This window comes from Microtus pennsylvanicus, chromosome 8 (genome assembly GCF_037038515.1).
Source record: "Microtus pennsylvanicus isolate mMicPen1 chromosome 8, mMicPen1.hap1, whole genome shotgun sequence".
Lineage (NCBI taxonomy): Eukaryota > Metazoa > Chordata > Mammalia > Rodentia > Cricetidae > Microtus > Microtus pennsylvanicus.
This window is the reverse complement of record NC_134586.1, coordinates 61,966,767-61,989,607: the sequence shown is the minus strand read 5'-3', so window position 1 is coordinate 61,989,607 and position 22,841 is coordinate 61,966,767. Positions and strand designations below refer to the sequence as shown.

The following is a 22,841-nucleotide window of genomic DNA, read 5'->3' as shown; positions in this document are numbered from 1 at the left end:
GGCATTGGTGAGCCTGACATAAACTCAAGTCAGTTGAGAAGGAAGAACCCTAACCTGGGGATTGCCTCCACCATGTTGGCCTAGGGGCAAGTCTGTGGGGGCATTTTCCTGATGAAAGACTGATCTGGGAGAGCCCAGATCACTGTGGGCAGGGTCATTTTGTAGTAGTATTGGTAGTATTTTCTTGTTGGGACCACCAGTCTGCAAATAAAGACAAAGTGACTTCTTATTAATTATGAAATCTTGACCTTAGCTTAAGCTTGTTCCTAACTAGTTCTTATAACTTAAATGAACCCATTTATATCAATCTACGGCTTTGCCATGTGGCTTGGCTACCTCATCTCCACACTGCCTGTCCTGCTTCCTCTGAGCCTGGCTGGCTACTCTGTTTTGCATCTAGATTCATCCCCAGTTCTTCTCTTTGCTTAGAAGTCCCTCCTAATCTCTCCTGCCTAGCTACTGGCCTTTCCGGCTCAAGCAAACCAATCAGAAGGTGCCTTGACAAAGACACACCTTTACAGTATAAATATTTCACACCACCACCTCCTGGAAGGTGGTTCTGGATTCTATAAGAAAGTAGCTAGAGTGAATCCTGGAAGACAGGGCAGTAAGCCGTATTCCTCCATGGCCTCTGCTTAGTTCCTGCTTGAGTTCCTGTCCTGACTTCCCTTTCGATGGATGGTGATGTGGGAGGTTAAGTTAAAGAAACCCTTTCCTTCCCTATTTGGTTCTGGTCAGCGTTTTACCACAGCAAGAGAAAAGGAATACAGAAATTGGTCCTGAGTGTGGGGTGCTCCTGCGATAGACCTGACGGTGTTATTTTGTAGGAGGACTGTAGAAAGATTTTGGAGTTTGGGGGCTAGAAAATACCATTGAGTGCTTAGCCTTAATGAGCTATTATGATGTTGGCAGTGTTAAGAGTGGTGCCACTGATGGAGCCCTGGCTTGTGACTGTTCAGAGGGCAGCAAGCACTCTATCAGGGATTCATGGGAGGATTTGGATTAAGATTCTGAAGAAGTGAAATCTTTGCTTTGCTTAGACATTGGATGCTGGTCAATGGGAGCTGAAAATTCAGCTTTGGTTAATAAGAGACCACCATCACTGAGGAGAAATCATCTAGGAAGTTGTGATGGCTAATTTTATGTCAAGTTGATACATGCTTAGAGTCGTCTGAGAGCAGAGAACCCCAAGTGAGAAAATGCCTCCACACGACTGGGCTGTAGGCAAGACTGTAGAGCATTTTCTTAGGGTTTGGTTGGGGAGGGCCCAGTCCATTGTGGATGGGATCATCCCTGGGCTGTTGGTCCTAGGTTCTATAAGAAAGCAGGCTGAGCAAGCCAGCAAGTAGTGTTCCTCCATGGCCATTGCATCAGCCCCTGCCTCTAGGTTCCTGCCCTGATATCCTTTGATGATGAACAGTGAAATGGAAGTGTAAGCCAAATAAGTTTCCTCCCCAACTTGCTTTTTGATTATGGTATTTCATTACAGCAATAGAGACCCTAAATCAGAAGTGTTACCCCACGGTCACCACACAGAAGTTGTGGGCCAGACAGGGTAAAGGCTTCATCTAAAGCTGGCACCTGAATTTGGAATTGTGTAAGAGTCTCCCATGTGATACTGGCTTTGAAAGCAGGAAGGGTGCATTTTCTTGACAGCAGTTGGGGCTTGCCACTGCAAGAGGTCTAGGAGAGGGCATTGGCAAAGGTATAGCCTCGGCTACAATGGAACCCCCAGGATTGAAAGGGTAATAGAATCTGAGGCTTGGGATCATGTGGTAGATTTGGAGTCCCTAGAGAGAGGTCAGGAGGCCATAGGTGTTGCAATGGGATCCCAATACTGGATTGCCACAACTGTGGTAGGTCCACCGAGGGTAACAGCAGAGGTGGCGTGGAACCAGGAGACAAACTGTGGGCCATGAATAGCAGAGCTGGGGAAGCGGAACTGTCCAACCCCTTTGGAGCTCAGAAGATCACGTGTGAGTCCTGGAGATTGGATATCAATCTATTTGCACTGCTGGACTTTAGTTTTGCTTTGATCTGATTGTAATTGTGCCCTGGTTCATTCTACTTGGAATAAGAATGATTTAACTTGTTTTTAATTTATAGGCACCCACAATTAAGAGACCATGGACATTTAAGAGACATCACTATTTTTCTAAGATGGTCTCACTGTGTATCCCTGGCTGGCCTGGAACTCACAGAGATTCTCCATCCTCTACTTTCTGAATGCCACTGCACCTCCTGACCTTGAACTTTTAAAATGTTGAAAAATTGTAAGATTTTTAGAAGTTGGGTTATGTTTTGTATTATGATATTGATCTGAGATTTTTAAAATAAACAAGAAAGAAAAAGTTATGGTTTAATAGTGATATATTCGTGTGTCAGGTTACAATTCCACTAGTTAGTTTTTGTCAACACCATACAACCCAGAGCTACCTGGGAAGAGGAAAGCTCTGTTGAGGAATTACCTCCGGCTGATTGGTGTGGGTGAGTCTGCGGGGCATTTTTGATTAAGGATTAATGTAGAGGGCCCAGCCCACTGTGGGAGGTGCCATTCTCAGGAAAATGGTCCTGTGTTGTGAAAAAAAAATTAGTTAAGCAAGCTAGTAAGCAAGAGTTTGAGGCCTCTGCCTCCAGGCTGCTGTCCTGAGCAGCCGTGCCTCAGTGATGGACTACAAGCCAAGCAAGCCCTTCCCTCCCCAAGCTGGCTTTGGTTGGTTATTTTAGCACAACAACAGAAAGCACATTAGGACAACCAGAGGCAAATGTTTTGAGTTGGAAATCGAAGAAAAACTACAATGCAGTTGTTGGTTTCTGGAAATAGTGCAAACTTGCCGTGGAACTTGGGCAGGTTACTTAACTTATATGGTCATTCCCTTTTCTGAAAAATGGGTCTGAATCATGGAACTCGCCCAGTTTTCGGTTGTCAAGAGCCAGTGAGTAAAGGCAGAAGATGCAGTTAGACTAGTGCCTGGTGTACAGCAGACATTTAGAATTTGTTTGCTAAATGTTGTGTGTTTTGTCTTTGTGTGTGAGAGAGAGACAGAGAGACACAGAGGAGACAGTCAGAGAGAAAGAGAGAGACAGGAAGGGAAAGAGACAGACAGACACACAGACACAGACAGACACACAGACAAGCAGACAGACACACAGACAGAAAGAAAAACAGACATAGAGAGACAGACACAGGGAGAGACAAACATGCACAGAGAGACAGAGAGGGAGAGAGAGACAGACTGACAGACACACAGAAAGACAGACAAGCAGAAAGACAGACAAACACACAGACAGAGAGAGGGTATGTGCTAGTGTGTGTTTGTGTGTGTGGACATGTGCTCGCCATGGCATGTATGTGGACGTGTGCTCGCCATGGCATGTATGTGGACGTGTGCTCACCATGGCATGTATGTGGACGTGTGCTCGCCATGACATGTATGTGGACATGTGCTCACTGTGGCATGTATGTGGACATGTGCTCACCGTGGCATGTATGTGGACGTGTGCTCGCCATGGCATGTATGTGGACGTGTGCTCGCCATGGCATGTATGTGGACGTGTGCTCGCCATGGCATGTATGTGGACGTGTGCTCACCATGTATGTGGACGTGTGCTCGCCATGGCATGTATGTGGACGTGTGCTCACCATGGCATGTATGTGGACGTGTGCTCGCCATGGCATGTATGTGGACGTGTGCTCACCGTGGCATGTATGTGGACGTGTGCTCGCCATGGCATGTATGTGGACGTGTGCTCACCATGTATGTGGACGTGTGCTCGCCATGGCATGTATGTGGACGTGTGCTCACCATGTATGTGGACGTGTGCTCGCCATGGCATGTATGTGGACGTGTGCTCACCGTGGCATGTATGTGGACGTGTGCTCGCCGTGGCATGTATGTGGACGTGTGCTCACCGTGGCATGTATGTAGACGTGTGCTCGCCATGGCATGTATGTGGACGTGTGCTCGCCATGGCATGTATGTGGACGTGTGCTCACCATGTATGTGGACGTGTGCTCGCCATGGCATGTATGTGGACGTGTGCTCGCCATGGCATGTATGTAGACGTGTGCTCACCATGGCATGTATGTGGACATGTGCTCACCGTGGCATGTATGTGGACGTGTGCTCACCATGGCATGTATGTGGACGTGTGCTCGCCATGGCATGTATGTAGACGTGTGCTCACCATGGCATGTATGTGGACGTGTGCTCGCCATGGCATGTATGTGGATGAGTGCTCACCATGGCATGTATGTGGACGTGTGCTCGCCATGGCATGTATGTGGACGTGTGCTCGCCATGACATGTATGTGGATGTGTGCTCACCATGTATGTGGAGGTCAGAAGACCACACCTGTGGTTATCCTTGCCTTCCACCTCATTGGAGACAGAGTCTTTTGTTGCTTACTGGCTCACAAGGTTTTAGGACTTCGCCTGCTTCTGCCTCCCATCTCGCAGTAGGAGCACTGTGATTATAGGTGTGACGACAGAGACTTGAACTCATGTCCTTACGCTTGCTCTGCAGGTACTTTATCTACCCAGCCATCTCTTCAGCCCATAGATTTAAGATAATTACTGTGGATGTTGTTTCCAGGGGTTCCTCATGAGCAACACAGAGACAGCTGACAGTGTCCTGAGGCTTAGCTCTCAACTCCACCATACAGCTGAAGGCAGTCTTGAATCCCTTTCTCCTCCTTCTGCCTCCCAGGTACTAGATCCCCAGTGTAACACCAGCACTCCTTAGTTATGCCAGTACCCGCGGGTGCCCAGGTGTGGTGAAGATCACCAGGGAGGCTCTTCTACTTGGTTCTGATGGGAGTGAGTTTTACAAGACACATGACTCGGTCCCCTTCACCACTGGAAGGTTTAATGGTGTTTCTGCATCTGCAGAGGTTAAGCCAAGAGCTTTATACACACATTGTCACTCACATAGTGGGGGATTTAAAGGTGTTGAGTTTGTCAGGATAGGAAAACTCCAGAGCCATTGCACTTCTGTCAATTCTTTGCCTGACACTATTCATGCATCTCCGAAAAGCTGGCAATTTTTCAAAACATTTGTGAGCGGAGTGAAGGCGCAACACACAGAAAGCTCAGGGGTTGCTGGATTACTGTTTGTGATGGAGGGCCTTCTGCAGAGTGTTTAAATCCAGGGAAGCTGGCTCAGGCTATTCTCGACGTGCACAGGTGGCCAGGGCAGACAGGGCTTGGCTGGCTCTGCCTTGCAAAACTATCTTCACCTATTGTTGACGAAGATCCAAAACAATGGGCTTAGCGTAGCAGCCATTTTTTTTCCTAAAGAGCTTCTAATTGAAACTACAGACATTTTTCTCTCTGTCGTCAAAGGCTGAAGCAAAATTTCATGGCTTGTCATCTGAGAGAAGCGATAAATATTTCAAAACCAGTTGGGACAGAACAGAGAAACCATGCCAATAAGCAATCCCCCAGGGGCTCAAAGTGGGAAAACTGTTTTTCAAGGAAGAAAATGTTCGTGTTAATTCAGGTAGTACACGTTTAGAATAAATGCTTATTTCCGGTAAATTCTGGCCACAGTGACTGAACTATTGCTTTTCAGAAAACAAAAACAGTCAATGAGAGTGCACATCTTTAATGCCACACTCACGATGCTAAGGCAGGAGGATCATGAGTTTGAAGGCAGTCTTGGTTATGTAACAAGTTCAAGCCCAGCCTGGGCTGCTTAATGAGATCTGGTCTCAAAAACCAGGCAGGCTGGGAGATGGCTCAGCTGACTGTGAAAGCAGGAAGACCTAATTTGGATTCCCAGCACCATGTAGAGAGTCAGGCACAGTGATGCATGCTTGTAATCCTAATTCCAAGCATGCTGGGTAGGTGGAGACAGGAGGATCTCTGGGACTTGTCAGCCAGCCTACCACAGTTGTCAATGTCCAGGTTCAGTGTGAAACCCTGTCTCAAAAAGAGACAGAAAGAACTTGAGGGGTGACACCCAACATCAACTTCTGACTTCCACATGAACACACCCGTATAAACACACACACACACACACACACACAAAACAGTAACAGGAAAATGAAAGGCACCCAAGGAACTATGAGATAGTGTATTAGATGAAAAAAATATAAACATTCAAAAACTTTCAGTGTCTTTGCCAGTTAAGCCCACACCTACACACACACACACACACTGCCATGGCCTCTGGTGGACCCTTGGGCCTTCCTTCCGACCAGCTGACTGTTGAATCTGTGGGATTCACCTATGATTTTGGACAAGGCTCAAACAAGGAGTCTCTCTCACAGGCCTCTGTAACTAGGTGACACTAGAAATCACACCAATAATGGGCAAGAGGGTCTGATAATGAATGCTATCAACCAGGGAGTCAGGGTGGCACTTAAAGCACTGAGGGTTGGTCCTTGGAACCTACGGCAGCTCTCCTCCCTACAGTGCCAACCCTGCTCAACCAGTGCCTGCCCCCCTCCCACGTTCCAGTGTTCCCTTAGCTGGCACTCTTTGAATCTATAGACCACAACTCATGGTTGGTGTTTGTGTAAGTCAGGAAAGATGTGTGGTAGGGATACAGGACTCCTGGAACCACTGCTGGGCGTGACTCTGCAGGACTCCAGTCCCACCACTAGGTGGATGTTGAGTGGTGGTGGGTGGCGCCAGAAGCACAAGATGCTCAAATTCATACATGTGAATTTGAAACTTGTCTGGGTTATGAGTCCCTATCTCAAAAAGCACAAAAGGTGGTGGTGGGGAGGCAAGGCGGGCGACCAGAAGGAAGAAGAGCAAACAGTCCTCTTCCCCTTTCTGTCTCATGCAACAGAACAGGAATCCAGGGGGATTCTCTCCTCTAGATATAGGGTCTAGTTTCCAATCATCTATCCAGAAGCCATCCTCTTACCATCTGTCCCCATGAAGACATGAAGACGCGCCCACCTCCAGCAACAGCCCTCTCCACCCGTCCATCTCTGTCACCCTCCTGCTGTGATGCCAGGCTCCAGCCTCAGCACCTTGCTGCCAACCTCACCTTACACAATACTCGTGATCAGGCAGGAAGGGCACAAGTGTCTCAGCAAGCCAGGGCAGGTCCTTCTCATCCTAGCACACTGGCTGGAAGTCCTCCTGGAGACTTTTCCTTCTTCACGGACAGATAACAGATTCTGTCCCATCATCTGGACCCTGTGGTTGTACCCTGTCCTCCCCACCAGGCTGTTACTTGTAGCACGACTTCAATCTTGCTGATCTGGCCTCTTGTTTTCTGGAGCCCACCCCCGCCACCCTATCCTCCATTCTAACAATGGGGCCACAACAAGAACCACAGCACGGGACAGCCAAGCTTTCCCCTGCTGCCATGGAAGCTTTTCTTTCTTCCTTCTGCTGCATTTGTTTTTCCTTCAGGATGCTTTCCATAACGGTGCTAAGTCAAATTTAGCCAGGCTACCCAGTTCTAGACAGAAAAGTCTACAGCCCCCAAATGACTCTGTCACATGGGCTTGCCTTGTGCATCCCTGTGAGACCTCGGTAAGGACACGGAGGAGTGTCAATACAGGCTACACTTCCCAGTGGTCAGTGGAGACTCACCTAGCACCTAATCTGTGCCAGATATTGTGCTTGGGCTTGGGGACAGAGCCATGAGCGTGACAGAAAGAACATGGTTGCCTTTCTCCTCACAGAACTTACCACTGCCGCTCACTGGCTGTAATAAGACAAGCAGGGTGATAGCAATATGGCGTGAATGGTGCAATGGGGGCAACGGGTGTTTGGAGGGCACACAATAGGAGCACGATATAAACATGCTAGTGGTTTCTTATCTCCCACCAGAGCCCTGTCTGAGAAAACACCAGCCCAGACAGTTATATTCTGCACCATGGGAACCCAGCACCAACACCCAACCACTGCACAATTTATCAGCTTAAGTGTGGACATGTGATCTGTAGAAACCACTCCACGATCTAGCCAGGGACCTGCAAACGCACTCCAGAAGAGTCCTGGGCCAACTGGATTCCCACTCTTAGAAAGGAGAACTGATTGGGGTGTGGTTCGCTTGGTAGATTACTTGCTTAGCATGCTTGAAGTTTTGGGTTTCATCCCCAGCCTGGTGTAGTAGCCCACACTTAAAATAGCAGCCCTCAGGAGGCTGAGGCAGGAGGATGACTGCACTTTCAAGACCAGCTTGTTCTATTCATCAAGTGCTAGTCCAGCCAGGTTACACAGGGAGACCCTGCCTCAAAAACAAACAACAAACAAAACAAAAATCAAAACAAGAAAATCTAACAAAACTATGTTCTTGAGAAGGACTAATACATCTTCCCTTTCTTCCTCTTTTCCTACCTCCCCTCCCCCATCATCTCTACCATCTTTCCCTCTCCTGATTTTCCTCCCTCCCTCTCTTTCTCTCCCACTCCCTCTCTCCCCTTCCCCTATAGCCCTCCTACCCTCTTCTCAATTATATTATCTTCTATTACCATGTAACCTATTCTCATTATGGAAAAAAATTCAAGATATAGAAATCCAAAGAACGAAATAAAACTCTGCTAAAACCCTATCGCCCAGATACTATTATTTCATAACCTCGCTGTCACTAATTCCAGCTACCATTTCCTGGGCTCTTTCTAGATACAAGACACTGGTCTTGGATTTTCTGTGCTTATTCTACCAACTCCTTGCAACGCTGAGAGATGAGCAGCCTTATCTTACCTATCAGATGAGGATCTTACCGAGCTGGAAAAATTGAAGCCTGAATTCAGGTAGGACGACTCCAGTGTTAAAATTCTGATGAATATGTTGCTAACCTTTAAAAAATGATTATAGACCGGCAGTGGTGGCATATGCCTTTAATTCCTGCACTCAGGAGGCAGAGGCAGGTAGATCTCTGTGTTTAAGGCCAACCTGGTCAACAGAGGGAGTTCCAGGACAGCCAGGGCTATACAGAGAAACCCTGTTTAGGAACTCCCCCCGCCCTCAGTGATCACAATTTTTTTTGTGTGATTATAAGGACGTTTAGTTTTTCCTTTTAAAAAAATTTAAAATGCATGTATTTATTCATTTCCTTGTGAGTGTCTGTATATGTGAGGGTGCACATACCACAGAGCATGTGTGGAGGCCAGATGACAACTTTTGGGTATTGGCTCTTTCCTTCGACCAAATTCAGGTCGTCAGGCATGTGACAATTACCTTTACATACTGACCCGTCTCACCAGCCCCTCTATTCGTTTTTATAGAACTTCAAGTAAGATGTAATCATACTTTCTGTGCTGTGCATTGCTTAAGTAAGATGTGACTTTTTTCGTTATTAAATTTTTAAAAATTATGAGTGGGGGTGCTGAACATGGCAGGGTGTGTGTGTGTGGATGTCAGAGGACAACGTTGAGGCGTCAATTCCCCCCTTCCGACTTTATGTGGGGTTCCAGGGATAGAACTCCAGCTGCCAGGCTTGCATGGCAAGCGCCTTCCCCCTGAGCTATATCTCCGGCCCTCAGGTAAGATGCTCATCCTAAAACACAAAAGAGATGGGGTTAGAGAAAACAAATCTTCGGCAGTCCTACCACCGGAGAGACCACCATAGACACTGAAATGTCACCCGCCATTACTCTCTTGGATGTAGGATTAGGAACATAGATGCCATGCTGAACCCAACGTGACCACCCCGGCAAGCTTCACAAGCCAGGTCGCACACTGAAGTGAGTGAATGTGTTTGAAACCAGATCACTGATGTTGACTGTTGCAAAAAGTCCTTGTTTATAACTTTTTAAAAAATTCTGTGGTGAGAGGGGTCCAACCCCAGGCCTGTGCACGCTAGGCAAGCGTTCTACCTCAGAGTCCTGCCCCCCAACCCTGTGCACAAAGGCGGGACAAACCTAGCTACAGTAGAGAGATGCCCGAGCTGGGGGAAGTCAGTTCTGGCCTGGCCTCAGTTTCCCCATCTCTGCAGTGAGCGGCTACAACTCTAAGGGGGAATGAACGTCACTGGAGCTTCATTTCTGGGTTATCTGCGGCATCAGGGACGATTGCTGACACAGTTCCCACCCAGCTCTGGCACAAGAAACAAGAGGCCGGGAATATGAAAGGGCTGGGGTCAGGGCACACCAAAGGCTTAAGGACCCCCAAATGAGGGTATGAGTTCTATTTTCCTGGAGGGCTGGGCCAGCCAAGCCGATTAGGGGCCCTGAGCAGCTGTGGGCCGAGGAGGCCGCTGGGAGTGAGAGGATTCAAGCAGTTCTTTCCCACCCTCTCCCCCACCAGCCTGCTCTGTGTAAAAATTCCAAACTCCCAATCAAACCCCCTTCTCTTTTCCCCTTTCATTCACCTGCCCATCTTCCTCTCCTCTTCTCTCCTTTTCTATCCAAACTCATAATTAATCGCTCAAGGCAAAAGTAATGAATGTTAATTGGCCATCTGTAGGAAGACTAATTAAAATCTACCACGCTGGGGTTTAAACATACCTATAGCAACGGAGTGAATCGGGAATGAGGCGAGGAGGGACTGAGGTAACAGCTGAAAGACTGCAAAACACCATTGGGCTTAGGTGTGAGGGAACGACGCCAGAGAGGGGCCGAGATGCTGGAGAGGGAGACATAGACATGGAGACAGAAGGAAAAGCCCTCCTGGACTTGCCACGCCACTGCAGGGCCTGGCATTTTGTCACTGTTCTGTTTGGTGTTTAATGAACACATTTGCACATTTTCTTCTTGCTGGACATAGCTGAAGGGGTGGCTAGAGTTTACCAACAACAGTCGTCCCCCAGTCACAGGTCTGAACGCACTGAGTGCTCCAGGAACACCTGCCCCGGGTAAAAATCGTACATATGCACACATGCACAGCCTAGCAGACTCCTGCTTAAAAGGTAAGACGCTCCACATGCACAAGTACACACCCATTTGTGAGCTGAGGGCAACCGAGGGACACAATCTGTGATTAGACACTCGTGATCCCTTGTGTACACACTGTTGCGTGTAACATGTGGCTTAAACACACACACCAGAAGTTATTAAAATACAGATGGTGATGCACACGCAAGTAGCTTGTTATATTCAGATGCAGCAGTTGGCCTCGTAGGTGCTCGAACCCATGTCTGTGCATACATACGGTTAACGGGGACATTCTGCCTCCCAGTGCTTACGGGTTCACATAACACGTTTCCGTGCACAAGAGGAGCTAAATTCTCATACTCTATATGACTAATAAAGGTGGAAGACACACACATACACACACACACACACTCTTTGGGCACTCTTTCCACAATGCCATACCCTGTCCTCCCATCTAAGCTTCCTCCTCCCCATAGAATGGAAGTACTTCTTTCCAGAATTGAGCGCAAAGACCCTGCCTCAGCAGAACCCGTCTGAACCCCAGGCCATCACTGGCACACTCTCCTCAGAGCCTGCATTCACTTTTGCCCAAAGGTCAGAACATGTAGAGGCCAGAGGGTAATGTGGGTACCTTCCTCTTTCACCCTCCATGTTATTTTTTGAAAGAGGAGCTGACCAGTCCTGCTAGACTATCTGACTAGTGAGCTCCATCTCTCTCTTGCCTTCCCTCCTCTGAGATTAGAGCTATGTGTTGTCGGTCTTGGCTTTTACGTGGGAACTGAGAATCTGAACTCAGATCCTCATTCTTGACCAGCAAACATTTTACCCCGTGAGCATCTCCCCAGCTCAGGAACAGGGCCTTGGTATCTATAGGCCCCATTTCACCATACAGGGATAAGGATGGCTTCCTCGCTGGAGGGTTTTGTTGCTGTAGAATTATATTCTAATGAATTTAAAGCCAGAGAGAGGGTGAAGACGAAGGGCATGAGTACCTGGAAAGGGCATGCAGAGAAAAGGGCACAGGGCTCCACCTCAGGGACTCTGGCGGTGGTCATCTAAGCATTCTGTGCCAGTTCTTTGTGTTCCGTGCGGCCCAGTCTATGGTTCTAAGATTTTCCGCAGCCCAGATTCAAGGGCCAAAGATCATCCACAGGTCCAGCAAGAAAAGCAGCCACGATGGCAGGTAAGAGAGGAAAATGTCCGTGTGTCCCAGATGGGCCTGGGCGTGTCCCAGAAGGCAGAGATGAGCACAGAGAGGGACTCCTAAGAAGCAGACCAGAGACAAGCCCAAAATGGATGTGGGGAGGGCAGTGACCTCGCTGGATAAAGGCACTGGCCCTGTAAGCCTGGTGACCTGAGTTTAATCCACAGAACCCCTGTGAAGGTGAAACAAAGGAGCGGACTCCACAACATGGTCCTCTAACCTCCGTGTGCACACTCCACCCCACACACCATACACACTCAATAACAATAAATATTAAAAATGCAAAGAGGCCAGGGGGCAGAGGCCTGACATCCTACCTAACATGCTCTGTCAACCCCACACACACACCACCAGCGAGAACAGGTGACTTTTCAGGGCCACCCGGCTGTAAGGGACCTGACCAAACCTGGTGAGCCAGTTCCTAACTCTGGGAAAGCCCTGGGCCTCTGCCTGGGAGGGACAGGACCTGCATCCTAGGGCATGGATTTCTGGAAGGATCTCCCTCTGCTGCTGAGGCCTCTCAATCCCCTGGGGGGCCAGCCCCCCATTCCACTCCCACACTCACACTCTCTCACACTCACACACACACCCCTCTGACAGCTTCTACATTTGGAGCTGACAGATGTGCAAGGTAGCACTCGGCCCCGCCTGTGCAGCTGAGGCCCCAGCGCCGCAAATGAAAAGGGATTATTTCCAGCAAGTCTCAGAACGGCTGCATGAGCACACGCCTGGTGTGTGTGTGTGTGTGTGTGTGAGAGAGAGAGAGAGAGAGAGAGAGAGAGACAGAGAGAGAGAGAGAGAGAGACAGAGAGACAGAGAGAGAGAGAGAGACACAGAGAGAGAGAGATTGAGTCTGCGGCTTCTTCCATCATCAAAATCTGTCTTACTGTATCTCAAGATCCTACTGTCTGGGCTTTCTCCACCATGGTTTTTCTGACCTGTCCAAGTCTTTGATGCTCACTGGTTTGGTTTCTGTATCTGAATTCTCCAGAAAGCAAAAGAAGTATTTCCTCTTATTTCCTCTTCCACTTTGCCCCTCGTCCCTTTGGGTCTCAAGCAAGTATGGGGGTTGAGGAGCTGACTCGTTGGGAAAACACTTGCTGCTCAACATTACAATGTGAGTTCGGATCTCCAGCAGTATTGTAAAAAACTGGGTGTAGTGGTTACAAGTCGGTAATTTCAGTGCTGGGGAGGAAGACACAGGAGGATCCCAGGAGCTCTCTGGCCACCCAGTCTCCTAGTCTAGCTGAATTGGTGAGCTGTGGGGTCAGCAAGAGACCGGCCATGCCTCAAGAAAGCAAGCAAAAGGAAGATGCTTGCCTTTGACCTCTGCCCCCCCCCGTGTGTGTGTATTAGCGCTCACACGCACATGCCTGCACATTACTCAAATATACCACACACACAAAAAATGCACACACATAAGAAACAGCCAGTTTTCCTCTAGAAAACAATACTCCTGTCATTTGCATGGGGCTCCTTTCAGATGGGTGCACAGTGGTCGGGATATCTGTCCCAGGGTAGGGAAAGCAAGCCAGCCTCCAGTCTTGGTCCCCGTCCTTCCAGCCTATCTTCCTAATGAGCCAGCTCACTCCGCTATTCATCACACACTCACAGGTAGATGGGCCCTCTTAGAAGCAGGTCTCTCCTCCAAAAGTTTAGGGTTTCCATCTTCAGATTCCCAACCCCCACTATAGTGAGCCTAACCCATGCTGACCTCCAAATCTGGCATCCCTGTAAACTTGACTTTAGCTATATACTGATAATTCTGGCATTGGACTGGCCTCAATCCTGACTCTGATGGACTGCTTCCTGAATTCCCCCTTCTCTGAGGGGCTGCCTCCTTAGGTACTGACAATGGCAGCTGGATACCCAAAGCTTACCTTTGAATACTCTGGAGCAAGTAGGGACAGACACATGGAGAAGCACAGTGTTAGGGGAACAGTGGGAGGGTGATGTTGACTTATTTCCTAGGGGATTCGGACACACTGCAGCTGTCTCCTATGGGGTGAAGGTGTGACGGCATCCTTGTAGAAATGTTTTATAGAGGGCTGTTGGGTGGAGCCCATCCCCTTGAGGCTGGTCTGCAGAGGCAGCAGGCTTCATGCCCAGCCGTCTCCGAGCCCACTAGCACTCAGAGACTTGATTGCTCTCATAGCCATCCACGCACTTACCATTCACAAAGCCCAGCATATGGCTGTGGTGAGCTGGGTCTAGTCAAAGGTCATAGCATACAGCTTCTTCAGGCTGAGTTTGGAAAACACCAACCCTAGCTGCTGGTACAGCCTGAGCCAGACAGGCCTTAGCAGCCAGGATGGGGCCCAGAGTCTTCTGAAGCTCTTGAGAGCCTGCCCTGGCTCTGAGAGGAAGTGGGAGCCAGACCCTTTTCCTTTGCTTTAGGGGAAGCAGGCCTAGGAACTAGGGGCCTTTAAACTGCTCTCAGGTCTTTTACTGAGGGGTCACAGGGCGTCTGGGGAGGATTTATGATGTGAGTTGATCCAAACCAAGAAAGGAATTTCTCCTCCCACCTCTTCATTAAATATTAAGCCCAGCCTCCTAACTCCAGCTAGTGCTGTTAGGCCTGAAGGTTCCATTTCCTTTGGGGTAAATGATAATTTCTGGAAAGGAAGGTGACTCGGGGCTCCTACGGTGGGGTCTCCTAGGTCTGAGATGCCCAGAGCCTGGCCCTGCCTCCACACTACAGAGAGAAGACAGGGAGGGCAAGGACAGCTTCCTCTCCTCTCTTCAGCAACTCCCTCACCTAACCCCTCCCTCCAGCTGGCCCCAGACAGAGACTCAAGGCTTCTCCCACTAGTTTTCCAGATGCTCTCTCAAGGCTTCCAGGCTCATGACCTTCTCCCTTGCACATCCGGTCACCGAGATGTAATCCATGTTGGAGAGATGTCACCGAGTGCTGCCCCCTCTCCAGTGGATGGGCAAGGCTCATGCTTACTTCCCTCATCCTGGGTGAAGAACAGCTGGGCCCTCTTAGCATGTTCACACGGGCTGTGCACACAGGCCACATGAGTCAGAACTGCTGCACACATTAGCATGTAAGACCATGTTCTTTGGGAAGGATGTGGGTGGAGGCCAGAACGCAGAGTCCCAAGGTGCCAATCCTTGAGGTGAGACATGCGACACAGTGGGATGAAGCATGTCCTAAAAGAGTGATCCAGAGACTGGGGCTGAGGAGCAGCTGACACCTCCAGGCTTGGATGACAATGGAGCCACACCAGCTTTGGTGTGGGGCACGTGGGCACAGTCAAGGGGGAGGTTCCTGACCACGCTGACCCCAGCTGGTTCCACTCCTAGGCAGAGATACCACAGCTCTGTGCGGATAAGCCTGGAGTATTTCCCTCCCTATCCCTCAGGGGACAGCTGCAGACTATTAAACAGAAACAAAAAAACAACTCAGTTCAATGACAACAAAGACAGAGAAACCCTGTTTGCCTTTTGGCTAATCCGCAGCCCTGGTCACCCGCGCAGCTAGACTCTGCATGTGCAGGCATGTATTTCTGTGTGTCCTTGCATGTGCTCTTGTGTGCGTTAGCTAAGGCCAGGCTAAGAACTCCAGGAGACAGATGGTTAGGCCCTGGAGGGCAGCACCAAAGCCCCAGTGCTGACTGTCCTGTAGACACTGAAGCCAGGACTGGAATTGATGCTGGGGAAATCCCTGTAAGTAGAGATGGTCGTGGTAACTAGAGAAGCCGTGGGCCTGTCAAAGAGAATGACTCTATCCCTTTCTGACCTTCCTCAATTCTCTGAGTTCCTGCCAGTCTAAGTGAGAGACCACTTACAACTCCCTGAAGCCTCTGTACTTGGAAGACATGAGAAAGTGTGCCACCTTGTGGAGACATGTGGTATTTCTCCCTGAACTTCTGGTCTATCAAAAATAAAAGAGGCAAAAGGGCTTTCTCTGCTGTGGAGCATGTAATGTCAAACGTTTTCAAACACGAGGCCATACACAATGACCCTTTTGGATGGGTGCAAAGCTTTATTTAAGTGCATCGTAACACACGGTCATTTCAGAGGCACAAGAGCAACTTGCTGTGGGTACCAGCTGGTCAGAAGAGCAAAAGTCTGAAGCGGCCATTTCCATTCCAGAGAGGGTAAAGAGTCCACTGGGAAAGGTGACAGAAGTTACCCCCTTCCACCTTAGGGAATCCTCAACAGTTGTGGCATGCTCTGCAAAAGGGGCACTGCACAGCCCCAGTGCGCCCTCTGCTGGGCACAAGGAGGACCAGAGGATTCTTTTAACACAAGCAGAAAGGAGGGCTAGAGGCCACCACTGGAGCCTGGGCCTCTTTACAGCACTTTCTGGTTGGCAAGGGGTGAACTAGAAATCCAAGGCCTCACTGTGAGAGCTGTCTGCTGTGCGTTGGGCGCTGAGGATGGATACTCACTGCCTAGCTCAGGGACCCTCAGGAAAATGGCAGTAAAGGTGGGTCAGCTGCCTTACAGCTGTGTATTCAGACCAGAGTCGGGGGAGAAACAGTGGTGTCACAGGAAGATGGCAGCAGAACAAAGAAGCTTAAGGCCCATCACCGTGATGCCCTCGGTCCTCTTTCTGCATCAGGGCACACCCTCTTCACCCCACAGACCAGACACTGAGCCTCCTCTCTGCAGTGTTTCAGCTTCCCCTCCTCTTCCCAGCTCTGCAGTTCTCTCTCTGGGGATACCAGTACCCAACTACTCTCTCTCAAGCCCCCGCAGAAGCCTTCTGATGGCTGGTAATGCCAGTCACACCCTTCTGGCTGGGTCTGAGGGGTTATGTTTGTGTTAGGCAGGGATGGGGAGGGCCCTGTGGTAGGACACAGACTTAACTGTCATAGAAATCTATGTGGGCTCCAGACTGGAAGGTGTCCTTTTGCAACAAGCTCAGCAGTTTCTGGGCTGATGTCCCACAATCCACCAGCTCCCCATTCGACTTCAGCTTCTGCAGTCCGTTCCTTAACTCTGGGTCCTTGGAGGTTTCTCGAGCCAACTGCTGCATGTCTGTGTCCAGGGGACCTAGAGGACAGAAAGCACAAGGGAAGGACAGAGGCTGTAGATCCCCACTGTGTGGAGGGTGGAGCCCAGTCACGTCTGGCCTGAGGCTCCATTGTGTTGCCTTTTACATTTTTTCCCTTTTTTTTCAGTTTTTTTCTCTATGGATTTCTCTCTTGAAATTCAGGCTCCTCTTGCCTTAGCCTCTCCAGTACTGGGATTATAGGTGAGGACCACCATGCCCAGCTCACATTACTACTGAGTTTTGGACTCAAAGCTAAAGACTATTAAGCATGGTTTAAAATCAAGATCATCCTCTCTGGGCCATGTAACACCTCTTCCCATCTTTCCTACTTGTATCCGTGCACACATGGACCCTGACCCTGCAGGTTCCCTACTCCTCCTACGTCCAACCATGTAAGACTATCACAGTCTCAAGTGGGTTCATGCCATAACTTTTGCTTTTCTCCTTTCTTTAACACCCTCTTTAGCTCTCTGATAAATTCATCTGGCTGCACTTTGCTGGTTCAGTTAGTAAAGTTCTTGCTGTACAAGCATTGGGACCTGAGTTCAGATCCCCAGCAAAAAGCCCAGTGTAGGGGATGAGAGAGAAATGGCTCCCTGTTAAGAGCACTTGCTGTTCTTGCAGATAACCAGGGTCTGAACCTCAGTACCAACATAGCAGCTCACAACTATTTGTGACTTCAGTTACAGGAGATATGATGCCCTCTTCTGGCCTCTGCAGGCACTACATGTGATGAACAGTTAACACTTCAGGCAAAAACACCCATAAACATCCCCCACCACGTATTCTCTCTCAGGACTTGTCACTCTAACAAGTTTTCTCACCCTTACTTCCATTTATGAAGAATGAGGGCTAACTTTTATATATTTTTTTAAAATGCTGCAAGATCCCTGGTGGCAGTAGGCAGCCGAAATGCTGTAGGTCCCAAATGGTGGTAGCGGGCCATGTGGCGGCAGGCAGGGGGACCTGGGTGCAGCCAGTCCCAGGCAGAGAGGCTGCTGGTTCCGGAGCAGTGGCTGGTCCTGGGCAGGGAGACACATGGCGGGCGGGCAGGAGACAGCCATGGATAGACACGCCATGCAGGGTGAGGTTGAAAATTTATTTAGCGAGTTATAAAGGGGGAAGGGAGAAGGGGGGCAGAGAGAGAGAGACAGAAAAGGGGGAAGCAGAGAAGTGGGGAGATAGGCAGAAGCAAAGCTACCTCTCCGAGAGGAAGATGGAAAAGGGAAAGAGCTCAGGCCTGAAGCTGAAGACCAGCCTGCTTCAGTGGATGGGGGAGGGAGTGGGCGTGGATTGTCTCTTAAAGAGACAGAAAACCATAACACTAACAAACAGCCCAGAAGGAACTGTGCAGCCTACCACAATTTTAAGGGTTTTCAGAGACAGAAAAATCATAGACCCCAGGGCTAGAAGAAGATTCACTTTGCTTCAGTGGAAGGTTCTCGAGTGTGTCCTGCCCATAGTTTCCTGCTCCTGCAGGCCTCAAACTTGCTGCCAAGCCAGTGCTGACCTTGCCCATGCCCAGTTTCATGGCCTAGAGCACCTCCTTTGAGCTCAGGATTGCTATCTTTGCAAACACAACTTTCTAGGGTCTTTGGAACCCTGTTAGAACATTCTTCTGGAGACTGAAGTGAAAACTGGAGTGCTCTGCTTGCCTTCAGGCTCTGGGGGATTCCCAAAGCTCTCAGTTCCTCCACGATGTCCAAGGCAGCCTCAAGAGACCTAGCTTAGCTCTGGGCCCATCTGGAATCACTCCTGCCCCCTAGCTGTACTTTAACCTGTGATCACAACTGTCTGAATGAGTCTCCACTGAGTTGAGAGTAAAACAAGCAATATCGCGCTCGTGTGTGTCTGTGTGTGTGTGTCTGTGTGTGTGTGTCTGTGTGTTTGTCTGTGTGTGTGTCTGTGTCTCTGTGGAAGTCAAGGACTACGTCACATGAGGAAACCCAGAAAAGACCAAGAAGTTAGAGGCGAGTTTGGATCCTGGTCCTCTCTGCAGCATGAGACAGACCGTTTTGTCTCCCTGCCTCCAGGCTCCTGACCTAGTCCAAAGGGGTACAGACAACTGTCTCACACCCTTGAGCTCTCACACAGTCCACCACGTATTTCTACCTTCTAAACACCGAAATCACAAGCCTAGAAAAAAGCCCCAGCCCTGTGGCATCTTAAAAGGCTGGTCAGACAAGACAAGGCATTAGAAGACCACAAACCCCGCAACTGTCATGAGAACAGGGCCCTATCTTATTCGTCCCAGCCCCTCTTTCCCACCCCATCAGTGCTCCAGCACAGTGCTGGGACTGTTCACCACTCACCAACGCCTGCTTGCTTGTCTTTAAGCAATTATTGCGGCCGGAATCCATGAAGCTTTGCTACGTGTTTGGGATACATGGAGAAATAATATGTGGCCCTTGCGGGAGAAAAGCAGACAGCTAAACATATAAAGGTAATGTAGTCTTTTGTTTCCTACCTTAATTTATTTATGTTCATGTGTATGGGTGTTCTGGTCCACCTGCTAGCCAGGCAACACCTAAGGCTGAGTTCCTCTGCCCCGAACACCCTAACTTCTTGGAGCCTGTGTTTTCTTTGCAAGATGAAGAGTCTTGACTTGCAATATATTCTTTGGATTCTTTCCTAAGAATACAGACCAGGCTCACCTTGCCCAGCCACCAGAAAGGTCGGGAGGCTTCAAGGGCAGGACCACACACCTACCTGGAGCATAGCTTAGCACCCTCACACCAGGTTCCTCAGCAGCTAGGACCTGGTACAACATGTCTCGGGCAGCCTTCCCAGCGCAGTACAGCGCCCAACTCTTATAGGGCTGCAGGGCACATAGAGACGAGATGTTAACCACGGTCTTGCTAAGGCCAGGGCTATCCGGGAAGGCATTCAGGGTCCCCGAGGTCAAGCAGAGCATGGAGGTCAAGTTCAGAGTCCAATAAGTGTTCACCTCAGCTGGGTCGGTCACGTTCAGGAAGCCTTTGGAAACATCTCCAAGAGTGCCTGAGAAAACAGGACCGAATAAATGACACAGCAGCAGGGGCTTTGTTCTCAGTTGTTCACAGTCTCTCCCCACCTACCCCAGCTCTGCAGACAACCCTAAGGCAAGCTAAGAATACACCTGTTTGAGTGCTCTTCAGAAAAGCAGAGGATCTGTTTTAGAGACCTGCTGTCTTGACTCACGATCCCACCAGGAGGCACTGCTCCAGGCGTTCGAGAAAGTTCTATAGGAGCTTTAGACAATCAGGCTGTCTCCACCTGGACTCTGGACTTTCAGGGGCTACCCAAAAGGCGAGAGCCCACAGCCCGAGTCTGGTCAATCTGGTCGGTTTGGTCGGCAGTATCACCTGCATTGTTGATGAGCAGCAGGCGCTGCAGCCCCTCGGGCCTGGGGAGCTCGCGAACCGCGCACAACAGCTGCTGCACGCCAGCCTCGGTGCAGAGGTCGGCTGCTGCCCGCACCACTCGCAGGCCTGGATGCTGTGTGCCCAGCTCCTCCTCCAGCTGCCGCAGCGCCGAGTCACTGCGTGCGCTCAGGAGCAGCACCGAATCGGGCGACAGCAGCCGGGCCAGCAGCGGGGCCAGGGCGCGGCCGAAGCCCCGGGAGGCCCCAGTCAGCACGCAAACGGTAAGGCCAAGCACGCCTCCCTCCATGCCTGGAACTCAGTGGCGCGCACAGCTACTAAACCGGCACGGGGCGGGGCCTACCCTTCGCCAGGGTAGTGGAAGATTTGGCCACCACCCACCTGCGTCCTGATGAAGAGACCAACCAATTGCCAGCGAGGCGTGGCCTGGTAGGAAATCCCAGTCCCCTTCCTAGCGAGGCCTGCTTCCCCCTTGAGCCACTCCCACAAGCTCAGCCCCTTCCAGGAACCACGTGTTCCAGAATTGGCTTCCTCCACCACCAGGGTTGGTTTGTCTTCATCCACACAGGGCACATCAGGAAAGGATCAGTGACAGCAGTGGGTGAAGTCCTTCCTTGCCTGTGTAGAGTTTGGGTCCCCTTGCTCCCCGGGTGACAGCAGCTTCCTTTGGACGAGTACAGCAACCCCAGAAGAAAATGAAGAGGACACTGGGAGAGATAGGATGAGTGAGAATCGCAACAGTCTCATAAGCAAGACAATGACCCCTCATGTTACACTAATCACACACCTTGATCTCTTGGACCTGAGGACAGCAACCTTAGACTATAAACCCGTGTCATGCACCTATTAAACCACTTCATAATCTCAAATGGTAAAGAAAAATTCCCTTAGGAAGGCACAGTGGTACACACCTGTAGACCCAGCACTTGGGGAACATTGGAGGATAAGGAGTGTAAGAAGTAGATTGTAACGTTCCATTCTCAGTTTGAGGTGAGCTAGCATTGGTTGGAGTGACAGACAAGTGTAGGAAGCACTAAGCCCCTCCTCCCTGGCTAGTGCTAGCCCCTCTTTGTTTCACAAAGCTACACGTGGTTTTCTGGGTCACTTAGCCAGATCAGAATAGGGAAGTCAGCAATCAGAAGGGGCCAGTCTCAAGACCCAAATTATTTATTGGATGAGGATTTTGTCTAGCCCGATGAGATGGGAGAACTAGGGGTTGCAAGTCCTATATGCCTATAGGAGCAAGAACAGGAATGTCTCTCAATAGGATCTAAAAAAACAAAAACAAAAACCACTGTCTTGCAGCAAATCGTGCCTGGCCATGTATGCCTTTCCTCTAGCTAGAGCACCTTCCTGCAGAACTGTATATTTAAAACCACTTAGTTTTCTCGAGTCTCTTGAGTTTATTTTCTTATTTCCAAAAGGAGTTGAAGGATCAACACCTTGAATTTCAGGTGAATTCAAGGGCTGGGCTATATAAAATTCTGTCTCCAAACCAAACACAATACAGAAAATAGGGAGTGGGCTGGGGAGATAGCCCAGACAGGGAAATGCTTGCCTTGCTGAGTTTGAACCCCAGAACACACACGTAAAACACTAGGTGTGGCCGGATAATGATGGTCCTTGCCTTCAAGTGCTCAGGAGGCAGAGGCAGGTGGATCTCTGAGTTCAAGGCCAACTTGTTCTACAGAGAGAGTTCCAGGACAGCCAGGGCCACACACAGAAACTATATAAAGTTTCTTCATATATTCATGAAGAGAGAGAGTTTCTGTCTTTAAAACCATTCTATGAAAGCTAGGTGTGGTGTGTGCCTGCACTCCCAGCACTGTGGAAGCAGTGCATATCCCTGGCTTCCCAGCCAGCCTAGCCTACTTGGTGTAGACCGCCTTGGCGGGTCAGTTAGTCTACGGGTTATGACCTGCCTGGCTGGTCAGTTATTCCAGGGTCCCGGAGAGGCGCTATCTGAAAAGACATGGGTGGGAGAGCGCAAGAAGGCCAAGCAGAGTTCTTGTCAAAGCCTCCATTTATTAGTGTCATGGTAACAGCTTATATAGCCCCTGGATGAAGAATTTGGGGATGAGATGGGGGACAGGGGCATGGGCAGGAAGGAATCTTGCAGCGATGGTTCCAGCTGGTCGCGAGGTCGTGGGCCAGGAGGTTACGATTGGTCAGGTCACGATTCCTCGGTCAGGAAGTCACACGTTGATACACCTAGTTCTCTAGATAGTTGGAATGTGGGGCAGGTTCTGCTAACAGATAGCTCTCAAGATAGTTGGGTGTGGGATAGGCTCTGCCAACAAACAGTTCTAAATACCGTTGGAGTGTGACAAAACAGTTCTAAATACTGTTGGGGTGTGGGGCTTTCTGCAAACTCCCCAGGACAATGGTCCCTGCAATAATTTGGGGGGGAAATGGCTCCTGACAACTTGGTAAGCTGTTCCAAGCCAGTGAAAGAATCTGCCTTTAAAAACGTTTGAAAAG

At 49.7% G+C, this 22,841-nt stretch overlaps 1 protein-coding gene across 1 annotated transcript; it reads right to left on the bottom strand.

The window, feature by feature from the left end:
- Positions 1 to 15,961: 15,961 nt before the first annotated feature.
- On the bottom strand, positions 15,962 to 20,681 carry LOC142856326 (sepiapterin reductase-like). The gene is made up of 3 exons (XM_075983677.1): positions 20,343 to 20,681; positions 19,708 to 19,998; positions 15,962 to 16,997 (listed from the first exon to the last, which is right to left on the bottom strand). Exons 1-3 carry the CDS (start codon positions 20,647 to 20,649, stop codon positions 16,807 to 16,809), a joined length of 789 nt encoding a protein of 262 aa, XP_075839792.1. The 5' UTR covers positions 20,650 to 20,681; the 3' UTR covers positions 15,962 to 16,806.
- Positions 20,682 to 22,841: the final 2,160 nt, after the last annotated feature.

Coding starts and splice junctions, on each gene's coding strand:
- LOC142856326 (XM_075983677.1), bottom strand. CDS start 20,649: ATGGAGGGAGGCGTGCTTGGCCTTACCGTTTGCGTGCTGACTGGGGCC. Junction 19,999..20,342: donor GCTGCTCATCAACAATGCAG/GTGATACTGCCG, acceptor CTGTTTTCTCAG/GCACTCTTGGAGATGTTTCC. Junction 16,998..19,707: donor GGTGCTAAGCTATGCTCCAG/GTAGGTGTGTGG, acceptor TCTGTCCTCTAG/GTCCCCTGGACACAGACATG.